Source organism: Porites lutea, chromosome 14 (assembly GCF_958299795.1).
Source record: "Porites lutea chromosome 14, jaPorLute2.1, whole genome shotgun sequence".
Lineage (NCBI taxonomy): Eukaryota > Metazoa > Cnidaria > Anthozoa > Scleractinia > Poritidae > Porites > Porites lutea.
Genome location: NC_133214.1, coordinates 5,890,901 through 5,911,618, shown reverse-complemented (window position 1 = coordinate 5,911,618; position 20,718 = coordinate 5,890,901). Strand labels below are relative to the sequence as shown.

General features: G+C 39.6%; 2 protein-coding genes and 1 long non-coding RNA gene across 4 annotated transcripts in view; 1 reads left to right on the top strand and 2 right to left on the bottom strand.

Moving 5' to 3' along the window:
* Positions 1 to 223: 223 nt before the first annotated feature.
* LOC140924648 (catenin beta-like) lies at positions 224 to 12,439 on the bottom strand. Of its 2 annotated transcripts, XM_073374677.1 has the most exons (12): positions 12,301 to 12,439; positions 11,085 to 11,132; positions 7,968 to 8,226; positions 7,566 to 7,722; positions 6,695 to 6,760; positions 5,948 to 6,126; positions 5,523 to 5,743; positions 5,026 to 5,207; positions 3,811 to 4,125; positions 3,195 to 3,593; positions 2,375 to 2,644; positions 224 to 1,922 (listed from the first exon to the last, which is right to left on the bottom strand). In XM_073374677.1, the coding sequence occupies exons 3-12, from the start codon at positions 8,216 to 8,218 to the stop codon at positions 1,722 to 1,724; spliced, it is 2,241 nt and encodes a 746-aa protein (XP_073230778.1). In that variant the 5' UTR covers positions 8,219 to 8,226; positions 11,085 to 11,132; positions 12,301 to 12,439; the 3' UTR covers positions 224 to 1,721. The 2 variants fall into 2 exon arrangements, with proteins under 2 accessions (XP_073230778.1, XP_073230779.1); XM_073374678.1 differs by lacking the exons at positions 11,085 to 11,132; positions 12,301 to 12,439 and adding an exon at positions 10,035 to 10,345.
* LOC140924680 (uncharacterized) lies at positions 10,561 to 19,743 on the top strand. The gene is made up of 3 exons (XR_012164312.1): positions 10,561 to 10,779; positions 17,286 to 17,338; positions 19,605 to 19,743. It is a non-coding gene; the product is annotated as an uncharacterized lncRNA (long non-coding RNA).
* The window catches only part of LOC140924676 (N-acetylneuraminate (7)9-O-acetyltransferase-like), a 28,032-nt gene continuing 26,363 nt past the window's right edge, over positions 19,050 to 20,718 (bottom strand). The window contains exon 23 of the mRNA XM_073374707.1: positions 19,050 to 19,763. Within this exon, the coding sequence (XP_073230808.1) occupies positions 19,488 to 19,763 (276 nt within the window). The 3' untranslated portion in view covers positions 19,050 to 19,487. The remainder of the gene's footprint in view (positions 19,764 to 20,718) is intronic.

The following is a 20,718-nucleotide window of genomic DNA, read 5'->3' as shown; positions in this document are numbered from 1 at the left end:
AACTGGACTGAGTGTGAACATAGGTTTACTGTGACGGTCTCTTGCATTCTGTTTGTCTGAACGACTTCAAAGCAGTCAGAGGAGATTGTGAAGTTAAAAACATTTGGGTTACTTTGTTGTCCCACGACGGCGAAATATGGCTTCCGAATCTTGGCAAACTTTATCACACGTAAACATCTGTAACAAGGTATACGAGTGCATCGAGAAAGAAAAAAGAGCATCCATTTTACCTGATTATAAAATTTAATTGCACATAGCTGCTCACATCAATCACTGTAATACACTACTAAGTGACACAGCCAAGCCTGACTAAAAATACCTAAAATTATTTGGCTCTTCAGCATTTTTAAGCCTACCACTAGGTAATCTATACAAACATATCCTTAGCAAGCGAAAGAAGAAAGCAAAGTAATGATATATAATACAGTCAAAAAAGAGAATGCAGTTTCTTAGTCTGTGGCTTGTCATACGCAAAATTCACCACTTGAAAAACGAGAAAAAATCTGGGTCGAGTTAACTTACGCAAAGACTTCTGGGACTGTTACAAAAGACAGAGAAAAACAATTGACCAATAGCTGACCGGCGCGTCCCTAGTAGCGATCCCAGAATGAATTGCGGGACACATTTCGGTACCAGTTTTCCTCTTATTTCTAAGCAGCGAACAATTAACAAATTATTGCTTCGGTAATGACAAAAACCGTTGCAGACCAGAGGATTAGAATTTTAAGCCTTTGTCCCCTCAAAACCAAAAAAGAGGAAAATACAAAAGCTTTACTTGAGAAACAATAATTATCCAGCTTATAACAGTGTAAATTGGTGCAAAGGTTCTGATTGAAAAAAAAAATTTAACAAAATATACAGATGACTTGATTTTTTTGTACAAAATACCCAGGCTCCCCTCTCCCATCCTCTACCTCAATATGCATTTTGTTGAAAAGGTTCTGGGAACTAGGATTTAAAAGAGGAGTGGAGCCTGGGAACTAAATAACTCAGGAAAGGTTTTCTGTTTAACAAAGCCAAAGGTTTCAATCAGAATGTTCCGAAGTCTGTAACCTTGGCTCCTATGCAACAGTTATTTTGTTCACCATACAGTCTCAATACTGCCATTTGATGAAAACAACACTTGCTGTGTTTCAAATAAACATAAATAAAACAAATTCAGGGGGAAATGCTTTGTTCCTTTTGCAATCAAACTTGAAAGATTTAAAAATACATGAGTTGTAGACAAAATGGAATAAGAAAAACTGCCAACACGAGGTTTAGGCTGTACACACCAGCCACTTAAAATTTTACATCCCTCCCAACAAGGGAATAGTTTAGTTTTAAACATTTTTCATCGAAGTCTCTGGACTCTTCAAACTACTAAGAACTATTCAACTGTACATAGAACTGTGAGAGATGAAAGTAAAAGGGTGGACGTTTTTACAAAGGTCTCTCAATCCCAAGACCATTTGGAAAGAGAATTAGAGAGCCTGTTTTATAGAACTTAATGTTATAAACTGGGAATGCTACCGACATTGACAATGAATACAACACAGCTTGCAAATAACAAGATAAAGATCATGATCAGAAATCCTGAAATGGCAAAGCTGTACTGCAAGCAATTCTTTCTCTAGTAATTCTTGCTTTATGTAGCACTACAGCTCAATGCTCCGGTCTTCCTCATGGTAAGAAATGAAAAGTTCAAAAACCCCTTTCACAAAAGGTTTACATCTTCAACTTCACAAATCTGTGTCGTACCAGGTTCCCCCTCGAGGAGGGGGATGTGCAAGTGGTTGCAAAGCAGGGTCCCCTTGGTGGAAGTCATAACCTGGGTCGTGAGAATAATCCATTGGCTGATTGTAGTCAAAGCCATCGTGAGGATAACCATAGCCTATAGGCGGCATATTGTAATTCGGGTCATGGAAGTCTCCATCCATTGGCTAAAGAAAGAAAACAAAAAAACCTCTTAAGTTAGTGTGCAAAGACTAGGGGATTTGGTCAAGAACTATAGTCAAGAAGGGTGTACATGGCTGTGCTCTAAGAAAAAAATAGCTCTCTGATAGAGAGAGCACAGTTTTTTTAGTTTTTTGTTATGGACAGTGTTAGGAGAAAGTTGATGTTGGTCACTGTTGGGGCTTAAACAATTAACCCATTGAACCCTAAGATCAAAATTTGAATTCTTATTTGTTGCCCCTATTCATTTCCTACAGAGGTAGTGGGGAGAAGTTGATAAAATATCAAGCAAATTCATCTTGTGTGATCATGTCCGTAATTCTCATGACCACTCTGTTTTACAAAGCACTGATATTACAAGGAGAAATTTGATCCTGATCACTCTTAGGGCTTAAAGGATTAATACTTCAACATTCACCACTGACAATACACTCCTTACCTCAGGCCAAGGGGCATCATCTCGGAAGAGAGAACTCGTCAGCTCCACTGACAGCCGTTTTTTGTAATCTTGTGACTTATCTTCAGACATACGGAAAAGCACCGCAGCAGCATAAGCAGCGATACCCTCATTTCTTGAATGAAGCAGATCGGTTAGAGGAGCGGTTGCATTTTCAGCTTCTATGGCTTCAGCGCCTTCTTTGTCCTGGGCTAGTTCACAGAGCACTCCCGCAGCAACACGCTGGATGTTCTCAATGGGACAGTATAGAAGCTGAAAAAAGAAAGGAGCATTGTCTTATTACACTGTTTTTAAAATGTACCCACGCCAACGGAACTCACAGGCCAATTTTAGCATTTCCACCAGGTAAATTTTCAAAGTATAGATAGACAGAAAATCCAGTGTGGAAAGGAAGTAGTCTCCGGTTACATGAAGCTTGAGGATTTTGCTATTGGGCTGGTGAATTCTGTTCTTAACTTTCCCAATGGGCAAGTGAGGTTTTTTGGGAATTCAAATTACAGAAGAATAATACTGTAATCCTGGTTAAACGCTAGTTGAAATGAATTTCGGGCTAGTACATGTTAGTTACAGCCTGCCTGACTTTCTTTGCACCCTGAGAATGCTAGTATATAATATAATAATTTTTTAAATTGATGAATTGAAGATCGCCTAGGTAACAAATCAAAATATCAAGTTGGCAGATCTAAAAATGCACCAGCATATTTTTGGAACTGAAATTCTCCAAATTCCCTGAAAAATCCTCATTCTTAACTGTCTACAAATTTACAAATGGTACATCCCTGCCAAAAAATGTATTAATTACCTGAACAAACAGTGGAATGCAGTGAAGACTTCTTATAACAGCTCTGTTGTGTGCTTCTCGTGCCAAAATATGGAGTGCGCCAACACACCCATCAACAATGTCCTCCATTCTGACGCCATCAATCACCACACTCTGCCCAGGCCTCCTCTGCATATCTTGATGAGAACGCATCATAAGTTGAACAAGCTGTGGCAAGCCTCCATGCTCACGGATAGGAGTATGATTGAGAGGACAAAGGGCAAGATTTCGCATGAGACCAATAACAGCCTTGATGAGCGGCCAACGGGATGGTGGGTACAGCAGTTTTACCAGGACTGGCAAGCCGAAATGAACCCTAACTGCATTCTGGGCTTTTTCAGAATCTTCATGACGGCTGGTTAGATGGCGCAGTGCACAGACCTGAAAGGAGCATACAGTGTTAGACCACCTCTACTAAAATGTAACTACAATCAGCGACAAAATTAGTTGAGATACTTTGCCCTAAAGGGCCTTTCTGGCATTTTACGGACTTTAAAAGAGGAAAACATAGCTTCCTTCCTCCCTGCTTTTGTAACACTGCAATAATTCTTAATTAACCACCAATGATGAAGACAGCAGACATAGCCAACTATCTTACCGCCGGCTCAGTGATCTCCTCTCTGTCTCCAGCCTGCATGCATGTCCTCACCAGGGCTTCAATTCCACCAAACCTGTACACAAGCTGTTTGTTATTGGGGTTATTGCATGTCAGGTTGGACAAGACACCAGCTGCGCATGTCACGACTTGAATATCATTGGATGACAGCAGCTGTACCAACATCTGAAGCAAGTTGTCAAGTCCATCTTCTTTGGTAGCAGCATCTGAAAGGTTGCGAAGTGTCCACAAGCAGTTCTGGACGAGCCTGTTACTCTGGTGCCCAAGATGCATAGCAAGGGCTTGCATACCTCCAGCCTGAGTAAAATATAGGCAACATTAACTTCAACATAACTAAGTATGTACCACATCATTAAGTAACCAGTCACAGGAACAACTTTCCTTCAGGGCTTTCATTAGAGAGCTTTAGCACCAACGACGGCTACGGCAGGGAAAAGGTCACTTTAAAAATGAATTCGCGTTTTTTCAAACTTGTCCGCGTTTATTCCAGTTCGCTTGAAATGTCAAAAGTGGCCAAATTTCCCTGGAGTTGATTGCTTGAGGACCGCACCGAAGTTTAGAAAGAGAAAGAAAAATTCGTCGTCGCTTGTTTGCATCTTCCATAAAACGTGAAATTATGCACTTTCACATCGTAGTCGGGCGGAGAAGGCAAAGAAATGAACAAAAAAGTGTGATGCACATGCAAATGGGTTGTTTTGCTTCACAAACATATTTTTTGAAGTTCTTGCTGCTGTTGTCGTCGCTGTTGCAAAAGCTTCCCATTAAGGGTTGGGTGCTGCAGATTTTTCCCGCCTATTATGAATGTGACCATCGTTACTTTTGAAGGAAAAAAGAAAAAGAGAACCAAACAAAACCCCAACTGTTGGATTCCCCGCCTGAGTTTGTATCATTAGCCCGGCAAATTAAAATTTTAATGACAGCCCTGTTACTTGTGTTACTTTCCAAAGCTGTCACAACTCATTATGAAGTTGGTTGCATCCACAGATCACATAAATTCAACCAGTCCAGTTTTTGTGTTCAGGATTCCATCATCCTGAATAAATAACTAGCAACACGAGGGTAAAAAAAAGAGATAAACATGTTCCTAGAACTGTAGAAAAGCCCTCTTTCCAGATTGAATAAAAAACTTGAAGAAAATATTATTGCAGCAAGTAAATAAAACGAAAAACAAAGCTGAAAAAAACTACTATTAATTACCTCTACAATAGCTTGCTTGTTGTCAGTATCCACGGACAGAACTTTAAGCACACGACTGGTTGTGAAGAGGAGTTTCTCGTAGGTATAACTTCTCATGATACGCACAAGCTCAGCTGGACCACCAGATGCCAGGATAATCAGTTTACTTTCCTTGTTACCATAAGCCAGCACATGGAGACAGTCTGCATTTAACAAAAGACAAATTTCACTTTATAAGGATAGTTATTTGTCTACCACAAAGAGTTTACCTTTTTCCAAGTTGAAACTATGAAAGGACACTAGGTTGCAGCGCTTGTTTAAGTGGCAAGCAAGCCTGTGCTCAACAAAAAATTCAAGAGAACCCAGGAGCTCTAACCTATGAATTTAAGCTTACCAGCGGAAAATGCAAGAAGTAATCATTCTAGTCTAATTTTCAACTGAAAATGCAGTGAGGCTGACAAAACGAATTAAAAAAGAAAAAAACACTTCTATGATAACACAACCTCAAGGTCTTGTACCTGTTACAATGGCCAGGAACTTGACATTTGTGCGTCCAAGCAATGCCACCATTTTCTGAAGACCTCCTGCTAGTCTGACGGCCATCTTGGCTCCTTCTTGATGAAGTAGCAGATTATGTAATGTGGTGATAGCATAAAAAACAACTGCTTCAACAGGCGACTCAAGCATTCTCACAAGAGCAGGGATGCCACCAGACTTGAAGATAGATAACAAACCTTGCCTGTAAATAAAAGACAAAGTTTTTAAATTAATAACTGAATTTACTGTGACAGTACTGTTTAAATGTGCGATACTTCATTACACAAGACTTTACTACTTCACCGATTTTCACAAAAAAAAAGCTTTTAGGACACCTTCCAAAGTCACAACAATTGTCACCGTCACAAAACTCGTCAGCGCCACAACATATAAAGAGTTGATATACCTGTGATGAGAAAGGTTGTGCAATGTACCAGCTGCGCATCGAGTAGTCTCGGGATCAGAGGAGTTGTTAAGAGCTTTTACAAGAGTAGCGACCATCTGCGGTGAGTTCATGATGGCATGACGACTGGCATCTTTCTTGGACAGCTGATGAACCATCATGGCAGCTTGTCCAACAACAACCTAAAACACAGATATTTGTGAAAAAATAAATAAAATCTTCTTGACCAAAAAAATTTAATATTAAGACTTATGTATTGTCTTTTAATTTTTATGAACTCATAATGCACATAATATTTGTGCCTTATCACCCTTTAATATTATATTATAATATTAAAGGGTGACCCTTTTTTGATACATTTTGTTTGTTTTTGTCATGCTCTAAAACACGGCAAAATGACAGTCCTTAATTCTCTATATTGGATTGTAAGGGTTTGTTCTGTTTATAAAAATCATGTTATCATTGATAAAAGTGGCCCACCATCAAAAAGCTGAAAAGATTATATTCATTTGCTTGCACGCAAGTGAAAATTAAACAAAATTCTTATCAAGTGATTCATAATATCTCGATTCCCAACTCTGTTACTATGGCCTATAAGACCTATAAACCATGGAAAATTGTTGTCTATTTGTCTAATGGAGTGTACAGTTGATTTAAAAACTACAGCTGAATCTATTCCCAATGCTGACTTTACAACATGCTGTTTGCGGTGCCTTGAACAAAATGTCGTCACATCACTGAGTTACTTACCTGGTCTTCATCATTCAACAGCTTGGTCAGTTCGGGAATGGCGCGGGTCGCAAGATCAGCATCATCCTACAAGGTATAAAAAGAAACTGCTTAGCTTAAATTTGTCTGAGATCTTTGTCTTGTCTTGGAGAGAAAAATAATTTAAACATTTCCACAATTGACCACTCCAGAAAATACCATAACATACCATAATGCTCTTTCTTTGTCACCCCAAAATTTTGCATAAGCATTGTTTTCAGTTTCTCTTGAGGCCATTTTAACTCCCAAGAGAAACTGAAGACAATGCTTATGCAAATTTTGGGGTGACAAACAAATAGCATTATGGTATGTTATAGTATTTCTGGAGTGGTCAATGTTGAATAAGCCACGTCAAAATTTTCAGTCTTGCTTCGGAAACCTGAAAACACATTAGAAGAAAACCTAAACTGGTGATTCAGTTTATTCGTGTTTATTCTACTAGTAAACTAGAAACTCAATAACCAAACTCAGTACTCAATTTCCTCACTAGCTCAAACTAAATTTCCTTTCCCTTTATCAAATTTTCACTGAAATTTACCCTGATAACTTGAATTCCCCGCTAACTCAAACTGTTTTTTGTTTCCCTATGGAGTTCAACTGTGTAACCACACTATATTGACATATGTTTCCAGTTCTCAATGGCTAGTATGGAAAATGATGCAGCTTGGTTAATAACTCTTATAGTGCCAAAATATGAACAAAACCAAACGTACTTTGTTTTTCTTTCTTTCAGAGTTCCAAGAATGACAAAAGATGACAAAGAGTTTTAATCTGAGCTCAGCTTTGACCACAAAGGTGAGGCTAGGTCATTATGACATAACCCCTCAGTCATGAAGTTAATAATACAATGTACCTGATAATTGATGAGGTTTACAACAGCTTGCTTTAACATTAGCGATGGCTCTGCAAGTCGCTGTACAGCAGTTGAAGAAGCAGAGTCAAACTGCGTGGACGGAATATGTGCTCCTTCTTCAAGAGTTTCGGGAAACATAGCTTGACGGATACGCTGGCTGTTTCCAAAAAAAAAACCAAAGGATGTAAATATATGCAAAATGAACAGTCTGAATGCAATGAAAAACAGAAGTTTTTGAATTGAAGGGATGTAATATTATATATCAAGACAAACTTTAAGTTGCTTACAAAAGTACAGTAGGTTTAACAGCCCAGAAACTATTTGCAGAAACAATATTTTTGACCAGGCAAAAAAAGTCAGACCCCACTAAAATACTTTTCATGAGATGCAAGTTGCACATACCTTCTTGTGGAAACAAACTGCTCATTCATAGCATGCATATCCTGATCCGAAAAGCCTTGCTCCCACTCAAATGTCATTTGTGTGGTCTTCATGTAGTCGTCATCATCATCACCTTTGATTGAGTGCGTGGTGGTAGTTGCACCGGACATGATACCAGAATCATGATGGTGGTATTGTTGATGCCACATTGCCGTCTGTGCTTCTTTGCTCATTTCACCATGAGGTATGCCGCCAAGTCTGCTCGTCTCCATGGTGAAAACTGCAACAAATAAATTTCTCCAAATGAAACTTTCTGATTACTTTATAATGGCTGTTAAATAACCCTATTCTTACAATGGCCCTCTCTCTGAGGGTAGGAAAGATGAAGGAAATTCAGAATTTTGAGTGGCTACCTGCATGAAAGGGAACGATGGACCTTTGAGATTGGCTGCTTTATAGGTCCTGCTAATAATTTAGGCCATATAATAACTTTCTTTATTGAGGCTCATTGGTAGAGACAAAATGACAAGATGTCGTTTTTTTATAAACTAAGACAAGGTTACGATCCATAACAAGGCAAAAAAAGGACTGAGCTAATCACCGTTTTTAGACCAAGGACGCATTATCCATCTGGACGAACCTTGGCAAACATTAATTTTGTAGTTTATCTGGTTACACGTCTTAAGTATAAGGACGCCCACACAACACATTGAGCATGTGGACCACCTTTCCTTCGAAATATGTCTTGAACAATGCACTACGACAGGTAGTTCGTCTGGATGCATAATGTTTCTTGTGCCCATCTTTATATATACTAGACACACATAACAAGATGAACTGCAAAATGTTTGCCCAAGTTCGTCCAGATGGATCACCCATCCTTACAGTATAAAAACAGCCAATATCAAGTTATCTTTTGAACTCACATTTCAGAGATTGACAAGACATTCACCTTAAAGAGGATGTTGTAAGAGTGAAATATATTTCAACCACAAACAAGTTTTCCACTAACTTGTAATAAATTCAAGGTGGCAAACTCATGCCATTAGTGGTTACTTAATAACACAGCTAGTAATATTATATGACAATATACTCATGAACAAAATACGTAAGGTGGAACCCACTCTTCCCTAACTCCTTGGTATAACAAAAGATAATAATTCCTCTCCCCAGTAATAGTAAAATATATGGAAAAGAACCTTTATATAATGAAGCTACATAGTAGTGAACATATTGTGCCAGACCCTAGGCCCTTCATTATATCAAGGTTCCCAATAGTTAACAGACATGTAAACCAAGGCTATGCACTAGAACACTTGATGCTGATCTGTCATAGCTGGTTCAGAAGAATGATCAATTTGAGCAATTTTCGAGTAGCTGGCCATGCATGTATGTATTAGCATCTCTCTCAACATCTTGTGAAACAAAGCATACGAAAACAAACGGACCCATTCTCACTCAAGGATACGGCAAAAGGTGATCATGAATGAGTATTCGAAAATCAAACACTAAACAAATAAGCCATCATTACTTGTACCTTGCACAACCTAAACATCTTAGAAATATTGGGTGATTCAGACAAGGCATATTTCTGATAACTAAGAGTAAAATCTGACACCTAATATCATGGGCGGCATTAAAAGGCAAAAGCTGGCACTTGTACCATAAAAACTTAAAAGTTCATCCGAGCCAAAAATAAAGGCAGACAAAAACAAGATTTTGACATCAGATCAAGTTTCCTAGACCCCAAAATTTTTGGTGTATCGCTCACCACTCTCTAATATCTCCCAACTGATTATGTAACGAAGGAAACAGCACTCACCTGCGGTAAACCCTTTCAGCCCCAATATTCAAAAAATACAAATTCTCCATACTGAGCTCCAAACCTTTACTAGTTTGGAGAATTTGACAAAATATTAAAAGCATTTCCCTTTGGTGACAGTGTTTCGTTTATTCTCTTAACCTTGTCTTTTGATCATGTATGAATATTTTTGGGAGAACATAAATGTTAGATATCGAGGGGTAAACTTGGACCTCTCATGAGCCAACTCAAAACTAAGTTCAGTTTGTACAAATCTTCATACTAACCTGAAAATAACTTGCTGAAGTATGCACTTCTTTAATTTTTGAGGTAGCACAAATCGTTTTGTATCTTTCTGGTTGTACATGGGTTGAAGAATAATGTGTTTTGGGGAATATTTGTTATGAATGTTACAATGATCTTGCGTCTGAGCGTGGGTTTCGGGAATTTTAAGAGGACACTAGAAACAAAATACTGACTATGACCAATACAAGTTAGATGAACTTGACCCAAAGTATTGCTTGCCTAACAAGTCTACCTACGTATTTGCATATGCCAGAAAAGACGACTAATGCAAAAGGAATTTTGTATAGATTGGTCTTATGATTTGAGACTGTAACATTCATGTTGCCCTTTTACAAAAGTCCCTAGCCACAACCAAAAACCGGTTATGAATCATGTGGTTTATACAAAAAAATCTGTCTAATGGAACCAACAAATGAACCATAAAAAGAGACCCAACTCTAATTAGCAAACCACGCTCGGATGCTTCGTGTATTTAAAGCATGTCATGAAGAAATTTCCTACCCTTTCACCGCCGATCGGAATAACCGTAAGTTTCTAGCGATTTTCTTTTTTTCACACGCTAAAAAGAAAAGGACAGACAGCTTAGAATTTCGCATACGATCAATACTACGCGATTGAATAAAGGGGCAGACAGTTTCCGAGTGTTTTGTCCATTCTTTGTGACGATACGTGACTGCGGACGGAAAAATAGTTCCGAAGCTTATCAATGCACTCTTTGTCAGGAAGGTAAACATTCATCCATGTCGCGGACTTAAATGAAATTCTCTTCCACCCAAAAAAAGCGTGACGAATATATACATTTCCTTCAATTTTCTTTAAGACGATTAACTCAGCAGTTTCTACGTAACTTAACAACTGCTTACCTGCATCTTCTATATTCTCGAACCTTAACACTAAAATAACACGGGCCATTTAACATTATTGTAAAAGAGTCCTAGGCCACAAGATGTTCGTTTATGGCGATTGTTACTTCACTTTGTATATTAGTTATACATAATACATATAATTCTTAGTTTACATTATTTCCTTACCAACTTTTACTTCTTTAATTTGGCATCTGCCAGCTGGAAATCAAAAATCTGCAAAGGAAAGTTAAGGTTCTTGTAACTGCTCTTGCATGCACACTAAAACATACTCAACTAAAGAAAGGAGAAAATATTGTTTGTGACTTTGCCGTCTCAACTTTCCAATTGATACGTAAATCGTCCTTGACATGAAAAAACTTTTTCCTTGACATATCGGAAATAGCAAGGAAAAGATCTGAAGGTTGTCACCATCGCGACGTAAAGAAGTTTGCTTCGAGGAGTAAGGCCAGGGCCATATCAGTATCATGCGAACAAGTGATTGATCGATGATTCGAAAAGGTACATTTCAAGCGAAGTTTAACTTCACTAAAATTTCCAGCGCAAGAAAAAATCGCTGGACAGTAAAAGGCTTTTTTATAAAGGTGCATGTGGTACAAATTATAGAATAAATCTCCTATTATCACTGCCTCCACACAGCAAGTAATCGTCGTCTTCGTGTTAAAAACATGACTGCTGCGTTTGACAAAAAAGGAACATTACATTTGGAATGAAACTAGACCCGCTAAATTACATTAATGGTAATAAACTGTAGCAGTTGCAGAAATCGGCGAAGGGTATATGGAATTATCGGCTTTTCAGCGACATAAATAACAATGTTAGCGCCGTATTGTAATACAACGAAGGGAAATCAGCAGCGGTGAGATACACTTAAGCTTTATATACCTCAACGCGCCGAGATCAATTCACCGAAAAAATAAATCAAAGAAAAGCGACGCTCAATCATTTCGAAGTATTAGGCACAAACGGCTATTTATGGAGCAGAGAAAACTCACAAATCATGCCTTTGCCGACCAGATAAACGCTTCAAACACGCGGGATCCTGAACTACTGAATTCAAGGAGACAACTTTCGGCGAAAAGAGCTCCATTGTTCAGACAAAAATACATTACGTTCCGAAAACGACCATTTCTAATCGAAATATATCATCACAAAGACCCCCACAAAGGAACAAAGCTAAACTTCAACCTAGTTTCATCTATCCGACAGGTACTTTCACTCGCCAAAAGGCCGAACAACCCTCAAATCTTTTAGCTGGTAAACAAGCGTTTACAACAATAAACTCCTTTCAATATTAGACATGGCGCGTTTCTGGAGAGCAACAAACAGGTCTGGAAATCCAATTCCAACCGTTTGCTGTTTAAATTTAGACGAACAACCATACCTGTGGAACTAGCCTGTATTCACCGTCCCTATTTTCGGTTGCAGAAGTCGTTTGAAGGTGAAATGTTCACTACCAGAAGGAATCCTAAACAGTCGCGAGGGTTTGGCAGAGAACCGAGCTAAGCGTGGGGACGATTCGTCGACTTAATTACCTGTCAATCATTCGCACACAAATATGCATCTTTTAATCAGCAAAATGGATTTTCATCAGATTACCCCCGAAGTTGCCGTCGTTTAGGAGCAAAAATAGATCTTTTAAAGCCACAAATATATAACATTTCGCATAAATACTTAACAATCAGGATCTAAGCGTTATTTTGAACTCCAAAAAGAAGAGCTTGTCGCCGAAATTTGGTAAATTGTTCTTCGAATGCGCTTAGTAATACGAGAAGAATTTGACAGGCATGCTGTTAATACTCTCAAGGGATTTGACAGGACTCCTCCCAAATACTTTAACAATTCTCAACGAAACAAAAGGAACAGAATTTAGCGCTTTTTTTGTCTGTTGGATGCGCCAGCTACAATAAATCAAACTATTGTTTTCTTCATCAATTTATTTCCACAATTAATAAAAGAAGTGATTTGTATCGCTGGGAATTTCAAAATTATTTTTCTTTCTACCCGCGTGAGAAAATAACAACTATTCTTACGGGGTAGGGCACAGGTATATATTGTCCGTCTCATGACTACAGCTACGTAGTTTGTATTTGTTAGAACTGGGCGTTAGGACGTAAACAATATATTTGGGGTGAGAATTTCGCCTTATTGTTGGTATACTCTTGGAAAAAAAAACTACTCATCCACCCCAAAAAGGGCCAAACAAATAAATGGAAACGAAAGAATGGAAAACGGAACTCGCGCGCACGTCGAATAGGCGGGATGGGTTCATCCCCCGCGCACGCGAATCGTCCTACGCAGTATTTTCCTAGGGAATTCGTGGCTCGGGTAAATTATCAGCAAAATGTCTAACACTGTTGTGTATCTTATGTTGTTTCAGAAAAAAATTAACAGGTTAATGAACGATCTTTTTGGGATACAATTTTGTTCCTTATATCTAGCCGATTTTTTGTAGGCACTAACGAAATTTGCAGTCATTTGAGCGAAAAGGCATCAAAAGGCAGGTTCCTTACGCCCGAGAAGCTCCAAAATCACAGTAACGAAAAAAAAGGAAAGGAGGAAAAGAAAGAGCGAGGAGAGGAGAAAAAAGCAATGGTTGCACTCTTAGTTTTTATAACATAGCTACTTTGGAGTTAATCATGTTTTGGCCGAAAAAAAAAAACTGTTTGACGCAAAAGGTCCATTTGGCGATTTCGTCATCAAAAATCCGGCTAGACATATTTTAGCATTTTCTTTGAGGGTAATATTCGCCAAGGTCGTGTCATATTCAGCAACCATTAATCATCGATCATTGAGGTATACCGTTCGCCTGGCGTTTGGGTAATCTTTCCTAACCTGCTGATATTCATAACTCGCGTGCGATTCATGTGTTAAATTCGTGTCCAAAAAAGGACGACTTGACTGACCGAACTGATATAGCGCACGAAAAAGTTTTTATAGTTTGCCTTTCTTTCTTTTTCGCTTTCTTTTTGCCAATTGTAGCGGCCTAATATTATGACTGGATCAGTTACTTGCGTAGTTTCTTTTGTGAATTTGCTCATAGCCTGCGTGGCTTTTTCCCTTCCTCCCTCTCCCCTACCCCCTACCCCTTTCGACGCCTGCTACGCAGGCTAATTTGCTCAGAGAATGGTCGATTTTGAAATGCCAGATTGTAAACGAAAGTTCAGCCTTAACTTTTTGGCAGTACAGTCGACTCTCTCTTAACGGACACCTCCATAAGACGGACACCTCTGTAAGACGGACACCTCTGTAAAACGGACACCTCGAGTTGGTCCCTGCCTTTCTTTACTCCCTTTTAATTGACTCTCTATAAGACGGACATCTCTCTAAGACGGACACTTAGTACCGGCCCCAAAGATGTCCGACTTAGCGAGAGTTGACTGTACGTATTTTTCAGCGATTTTTGTCGGGTCAGTCATATGTGGCAAGTCAAAAGCGTGATGTGATCATGATGATGAAGATGACAACAACGACGAGCTTTATTTGCATGACCATACAAACACATACAGTATTGCAAAAGCTATGTTTAGGAATCAAAATTACAACACAGGGCAATTACGTTACTTTGATAATAATTTGTCACGAACATCAAAACGGGCTGAAATATATTTTATGAATTGTATATTGATAAACTAATTAGTAGAGTTCCTCAGTTCATTGATCAAACCGTTTATAGGTAACTGGGTAATATTTGGAATCAGAGTCTTGGCTTTATATTAAAATTCATTCCTAATCATAGGGTATATGTAGAACATTGAAAAAGAAAGTGAAAGTGATGATGATAATAATGATGATGATGATGAAAGGGACAGAGACCACAGCCTGTATTATATAAAACTACCTATGGACTTAGATCCACTCCTAAGCAAATCTCAAGGCTTCCTCACTGAGTTAGTTTCACCCTTGTCTAGCGAACAAATTAAAATGCCGGCGGCTTCGGAAAGCGAAATTACTTACGAATGACTCTTGTTTCCCTCTCACAAAATGAAGGGTTCAGTGTTCAAAGATTGGAGTTGCGTCTGTGAGGGACGTGAAATACAAGTTTTGTTTAACAACACGGACTCTACTAAATTCCCAGTAAACTAAGCAATATGTAGGTGCGTGTGTCAACTTTTGATGCATCTCTCAAAATTCCTGAAGTGTTTTCGCGGCCCAGAAAGTCAGGGGCACCCAACGGCAATTTTCGGGAAAATATCTGTTCGGAAGACGATTTGAGATCTAGAATTTTCGGAGCATTTGTTGGAAAATTTCTTGCTTGCCTGCCTCTCCTAGGATTTTCGAACATCTACAAAATGGTATAATTACCCATTTTTAAAGGATTTTGACCCTAAAAAAGGCCACCTAGAATTTTCGGGAGCTTTTTCCTGGCTGAAATTTTCGAGAAGGTAAGTTTTTATCCCTATAATTTTCGGATCACTAGGCTTTCAGCTAGGAAATCCGAACAGATGAAAAGTTTTTAGGAGATAACAGTATGCCTATATCTACCGTTTGAATACTAACATACGTTCAACAATGCTACGTTAAGTGGTTTTGAACTATGTCCTCGTTGGGTGCCCCTGGAAAGTGCTTTTCCTTACGCATTTTCCAAACGATTAAACGTTCTTTGGGGGTCATTTAATGTTCGTGCAAAGTAGGCCAACATGCTTCTCGAGTCTTGTAAAATTTTCGATTTTTTTCCATTTGAAATTTATTAAAAATCACATTTCTGCTAAATGATTTTTGTGCACTTAAAATAGCCAGTTTCGGGACCGAATTGTTTTCGGGAGTTTTGAAAAAGCACACTTGCAAGACTCAGTAGTACAGGATTGGAACTTGAAAAAACGTTCAACTCTTGCATCGTTGAAAAAATCACAGCCACGGCAAAAACCCAAGATTAGCTTCAGAGTTCATCTTCTATCGCCTGACCGGACGGAAAAACAGATACAGTAGATCTACTTGAGTTATAAATAACTGCTACACTTAAACACGTGTTACGACACAATTCATGTTTCCGTCGGACCGTGAAAAACTGTTATGGAGTCTTGTTACATAATGTCCGTAATTTGGACACAGTACACGAAATGAATTCTCAGTTATTAAGGCTTAATGATTTAACTTAAAAATGAGTTTCAGTACTAAATTGAATGGAACGGCGCTAAAGTTTCGGCCTGAAAATAAAAACTGCGATTCTTCTCGTAAATCATCCGACACGCACGGCTAATTCGGAAACTAATTATTAAAACCCCTCGTGGTGGGAAATATATTTTTTGTCAATGGGTGAAACCACAAGGTATTACGTTATATAACTTCCTAAACGCAGTGGGATAACAGCTTTACGCCTTAAGACAGAGCCCCTTTACTTAGTGTGCATTCAACAAGTGAGATACAGTTTTTGCCTGCGTACGGACGTCTACTATTTCCTTTGATGCAAGCGGAAAAGACGTCCCTTTTCCGCGTGCAACAAAGGAAATCAGGAGACGTTTGCACGCAGGCAATACAGTTTGAGCTGGATGTCCTGGATGTCCTACTACTTTAATAAATGCATGCTTGAAGCTCCGAAGGATTTCAGTCCTGATGTCCCTGTGGGTCGAGCTACGAAAGCTGACAGAGTGCGCGAAATATTGAACGAATCAAAGTGATAAAATCTGGATAAGTTGAACCTTTAAGTTCCAGAGGTGATCAGCATCAATTTTCTCCTAACAAAGTCAATGGATAATCAAGCTAAAAAATTACGAGAATTAATAAATTGATATTGGAACATACTAGAGAATTTGTATGTGCACTGTGCCTGATTGGTAACTCTGGCTATTTATATGCGCTAGCCTGTTCTAAGCGTTCATTACACTGAGTAGCGCGAACGACCGGAAGAGGCTATTTATTGGCAAACCTTTAATCCGAGGTGAAATCGCGTGTTATAGAACTGTAGTAGAGATGCCATCAAGAGAACAACCTAATATATAATTAGCTTGTGGTCGATAACGGGGTCGCAAATCAATATTTCGACTTCCTCGGAGCAAATGGATGCGGTCGAACGTTTATCTCTTCCCAAAAAGCACTTCACCCAATATAAAACCACAACTGATCTCATCATTACTCAGCGTCGCTTGATCACTGGTCCGCAATGTGAAAACACTAGCTCGAATCCTCCGGTGGGGTGGGGGGGTGGGGTACTCCCTATGATGGCCAATACGGTGAGGCTTCGCCCGAAAGGAGTAAATTTTTTAGGCCTTACGTATGTGAAAGGGTAGGGATTTCACTTGTTTTTAAGTATATAAAAGGGTAGGGAAATCTGTCATTTGGGGTCTGTGAAAGGGCCCAAAAGGGCTAACAGATGAATTTTGTCGCTTTATAAAGTCGAGAAAACGTTTTATTTCTGTGATTGATTCCTAGTTAAAAGACAGTGCATTTACAGCAGTTAAAAGGGATGCAAAGTTCTAAACAAGGTATGTGAAAGGGATACCATTTGTCAATAGAAGGTTTACGAAAGGGGTACCTTTTTGGTGAACAACTGGTATATAAAAGGGTAAGGGGTTGGACCTCTCAGCTCTCCGTATTAACATGTGTTAAGTACCCCCCCCCCCCCCACCCCCCGCGAGTCCTTTACAAGGTGCTCGAGAGATTTCGTGCGAGACGACACGAATGACTGGCCCAACGAGGCGCAAGGCTCGTCCCAGTCCCACCAACTGAACTAAATACTGCCATCAAGTACCCAACTCTACCTAATCTCTCGCTTTTTCTCTCTCCTTATGGCGGGAGCTCCCGCCATAAGGGGGTACGAGTAATCAGGAGCCATAATCGGGGCAGTAACGGTATAACGATCGTAAACAAGAAAAACCCACGGAGACTAAGGAAAGAAAGGAAGCTCCCGGTGTTAAAGTGATATGGGCATCCCCATCCCCAAATCCCTAGTGATGTGGGCATCCCCTACTCATGTTACGGTTAGGGTCACAGGGGATGCTTTTAGGAGTAGGGATTGAACATGCAAGGGCCAATTCGAGGAAACACAACACGATCACCTTGTCTCAGCAAATGTTTTACTATTAACGTACCAAAAAAAAGTAAATTCCTTCAAAGAGCGAAAAAATAATAGGTACAATACAGAAAAAACTACCTAAAGGGCACTGCAAAACGAAATTGAAGAAAACGATGAAAACGAAGCCGCTTACCAAATACTGAGGATAACAAGGGTTGGTGGTTAGGGAAACCGAGAAAAAAGCTACTGCCACGAACACTGTTACACTGATAAACACGTAAAACTCTGGTACAAAAGGGGGGGAGATAACAAACTATAACCGAATTTACATACAGCACGTAACAAAGGAACGTAATTAACAAAATACAGGAGAGCGAAAAGAAAAAGAATACACCATAACAAGTAAGAGTTAGAAAGCGAAAACAAAGGGAAAAAATTTGCCCCAACAGGGATGCCCCAAACGCGGGGATGCCTATATCACTGTAACACCGGCATTTTTTCCTTCGCCATTCCGTTCCCAGATCACGCTGGACTTTCAATTTTTCCCTTGACCTTGTTTTTCTGACTTCCCTACCGTATCTTAGAGCCTGGCAAAAGCTTGGCAAAAGCTAGCCATTTTGCGGAGCTGATTTCTATGAATGTAAACGCATTTTTTGAGTATAGTAACTTTTTTTATTATCTACAATCTTTGACATAATAATTTAGACTCCCAACATGTATAGTATTTATATTATAATAAACTTTGTACATTCGCTGTCCAATTCAGATAGTGTAAGGAATAATACTTTGTCCCCCAGGGTCTCTTATTAAGGTGATTGGAAGAGAGACCCTGGGGACGAGTTATAACCACCCTAGTCCCCAGGCCTACTCATTCTTGTGATAGCCCATCTTCAAGTTATCAGTTTGAAGCATAAGTCCAGTTCTCAGCATCTAGATACAGGACAAGGTTCGTGGACGTTTGCTGATTAAATTGACAATCGGAAACTTTTCGTTGCCTTTCGTTATAAGTCCTACATTCCTTGGGTGAGTTCTGATTTGCCAATTATGCGAACGTGTTCATTTCCCATTTTGCAACAACAATAAGAAATAGCACTCCACATCAACCTCGGTCTACAATGGAAAGGCCTAGGTCACCACGTCCGCTGTGTGGCCTCTATGGGGCAGGGAAAAAAGGTCCTTCGTGTTCCTATTTCAAACGTATAAACATCCTCTTCAGCGGCTGATTCAGATTCAGATTTAGTCCACTAAATAACGAGCCCGCCTCGGGGCCCGCAAGATAGGAGGTAAGCCCGATCTTGAAACTATTTTTTCGCTCTACGGGATTTAGTGCAGGGGGGCTTCAGGACTCCGGGCCCCCTCCCTAGTTCCAAAAATATGGTTCGTGGTTGATATACCTTTAGTCATCGTCCTTTGTCCCTTTTTTTACACGTGTAAATATCCTCTTCAGAGACGGATTCAGATGTAGTACTTCTAGGAAGTCCAGTAGCTGGGCGGCCCGCTCCAGGCCCCGCTTGAGAGAAGGGAAGCCCGACCTCCAAAATCATTTTCTCGGCGTACGGGTTTAAGTTTAGGGGGCACCGGGGCCACGGGCCCCTCCACAATATTAGCCCCTGTTACCTTTATCCTGCTAATTTGGGTTTGGGATCATGATGAGTCTTATGCCACCATATGATTATCAACATGAAGATAAAAAACAGCACCCTTCTCATCATAGTTTTAATGTCTTTGGTTATTAGGGCGTTGGCCAGTACCCCGGACACCTTGTGAATCTCGTGACTGACGCATACGAACACAAACGTGGACAAGACGACATTGAGAAATGGCTGGCTAGGAATTAGGACCAAAATTCCCTTGGTATCGTGGGCAAGCCAGATATGGTACTGCGATATAAACAACTGCAAACAAGCAAAAACAATCAACACTTAATGACTGGCCGCGAGGGAAACATTGAGATTCGAAGGAAACAAAATTAACTGTTTTCCGAGGGACCAGTCTTTAAGTGATTTGTTATATAGCTGGAAATTTTAAAGCAGGAAATTGATTAAACCTCGCTGTTACGGCGCAGAGATTTGGTGGGAAACAGTTTCATTGCTAGATGTCATGTGACGTCGAAGTAACCAATGAGAGCGCGCGCTGTTGGGAAGAAATTTTCAGCCATATAACAAATATATTTAGTGTGTAAGCCGCGTAGCATTTATATGAGGCAAAAAGAATTAAAAATTGGCGATTTCTTGAGTGCTAACAAACTCTATGATTCCGTCTGAATACAAGCTCTAGAAAGGAAGTTGAGATAGCCCGGAATCAAAGAAAACGTTTTTTACCCAGGCAAGGTTTGAACTCGCGAGCTCTGGAGTAAATCTACCGGTGCTCTATCAATAGCCCTTATGCGTGTTTACGTTTTGAAATTATAAATTGCAAAGTGCAAATACAAAGAATTTAGTTCACAAAGGAGGCTTGTTGGTGAAATTTACTCGTCTAACGTAATCCTGCATACGGGCCATTGAGTTGTTTTTAGGCGAGATGCTCGAAATGGTTAAAAGGGCTTTGCTCCTTAATGAAATCTGTTATTTATCGCGCTTTGACTATGATAGGTTTGTTTGATGTTTGTCTCACGATAGTCACTGACACCCGCTTATTGTAGTGAACAATTTACTACAATTTACAATAGCATGCGACCGTTAAAGTCAAAACGTTAAACAACGCATGTTAAGAGAATGGTGAAATGACAAAGATGAGACTCCGAGACCCTTCACCAAAAGTTATTCGGGACTCCGAGATGCAAAAGTCGCCCGAAAACGAGACTTCAAGATCCGGCACCAACAACGCTTCCGAGATATCGACATCGCGCCA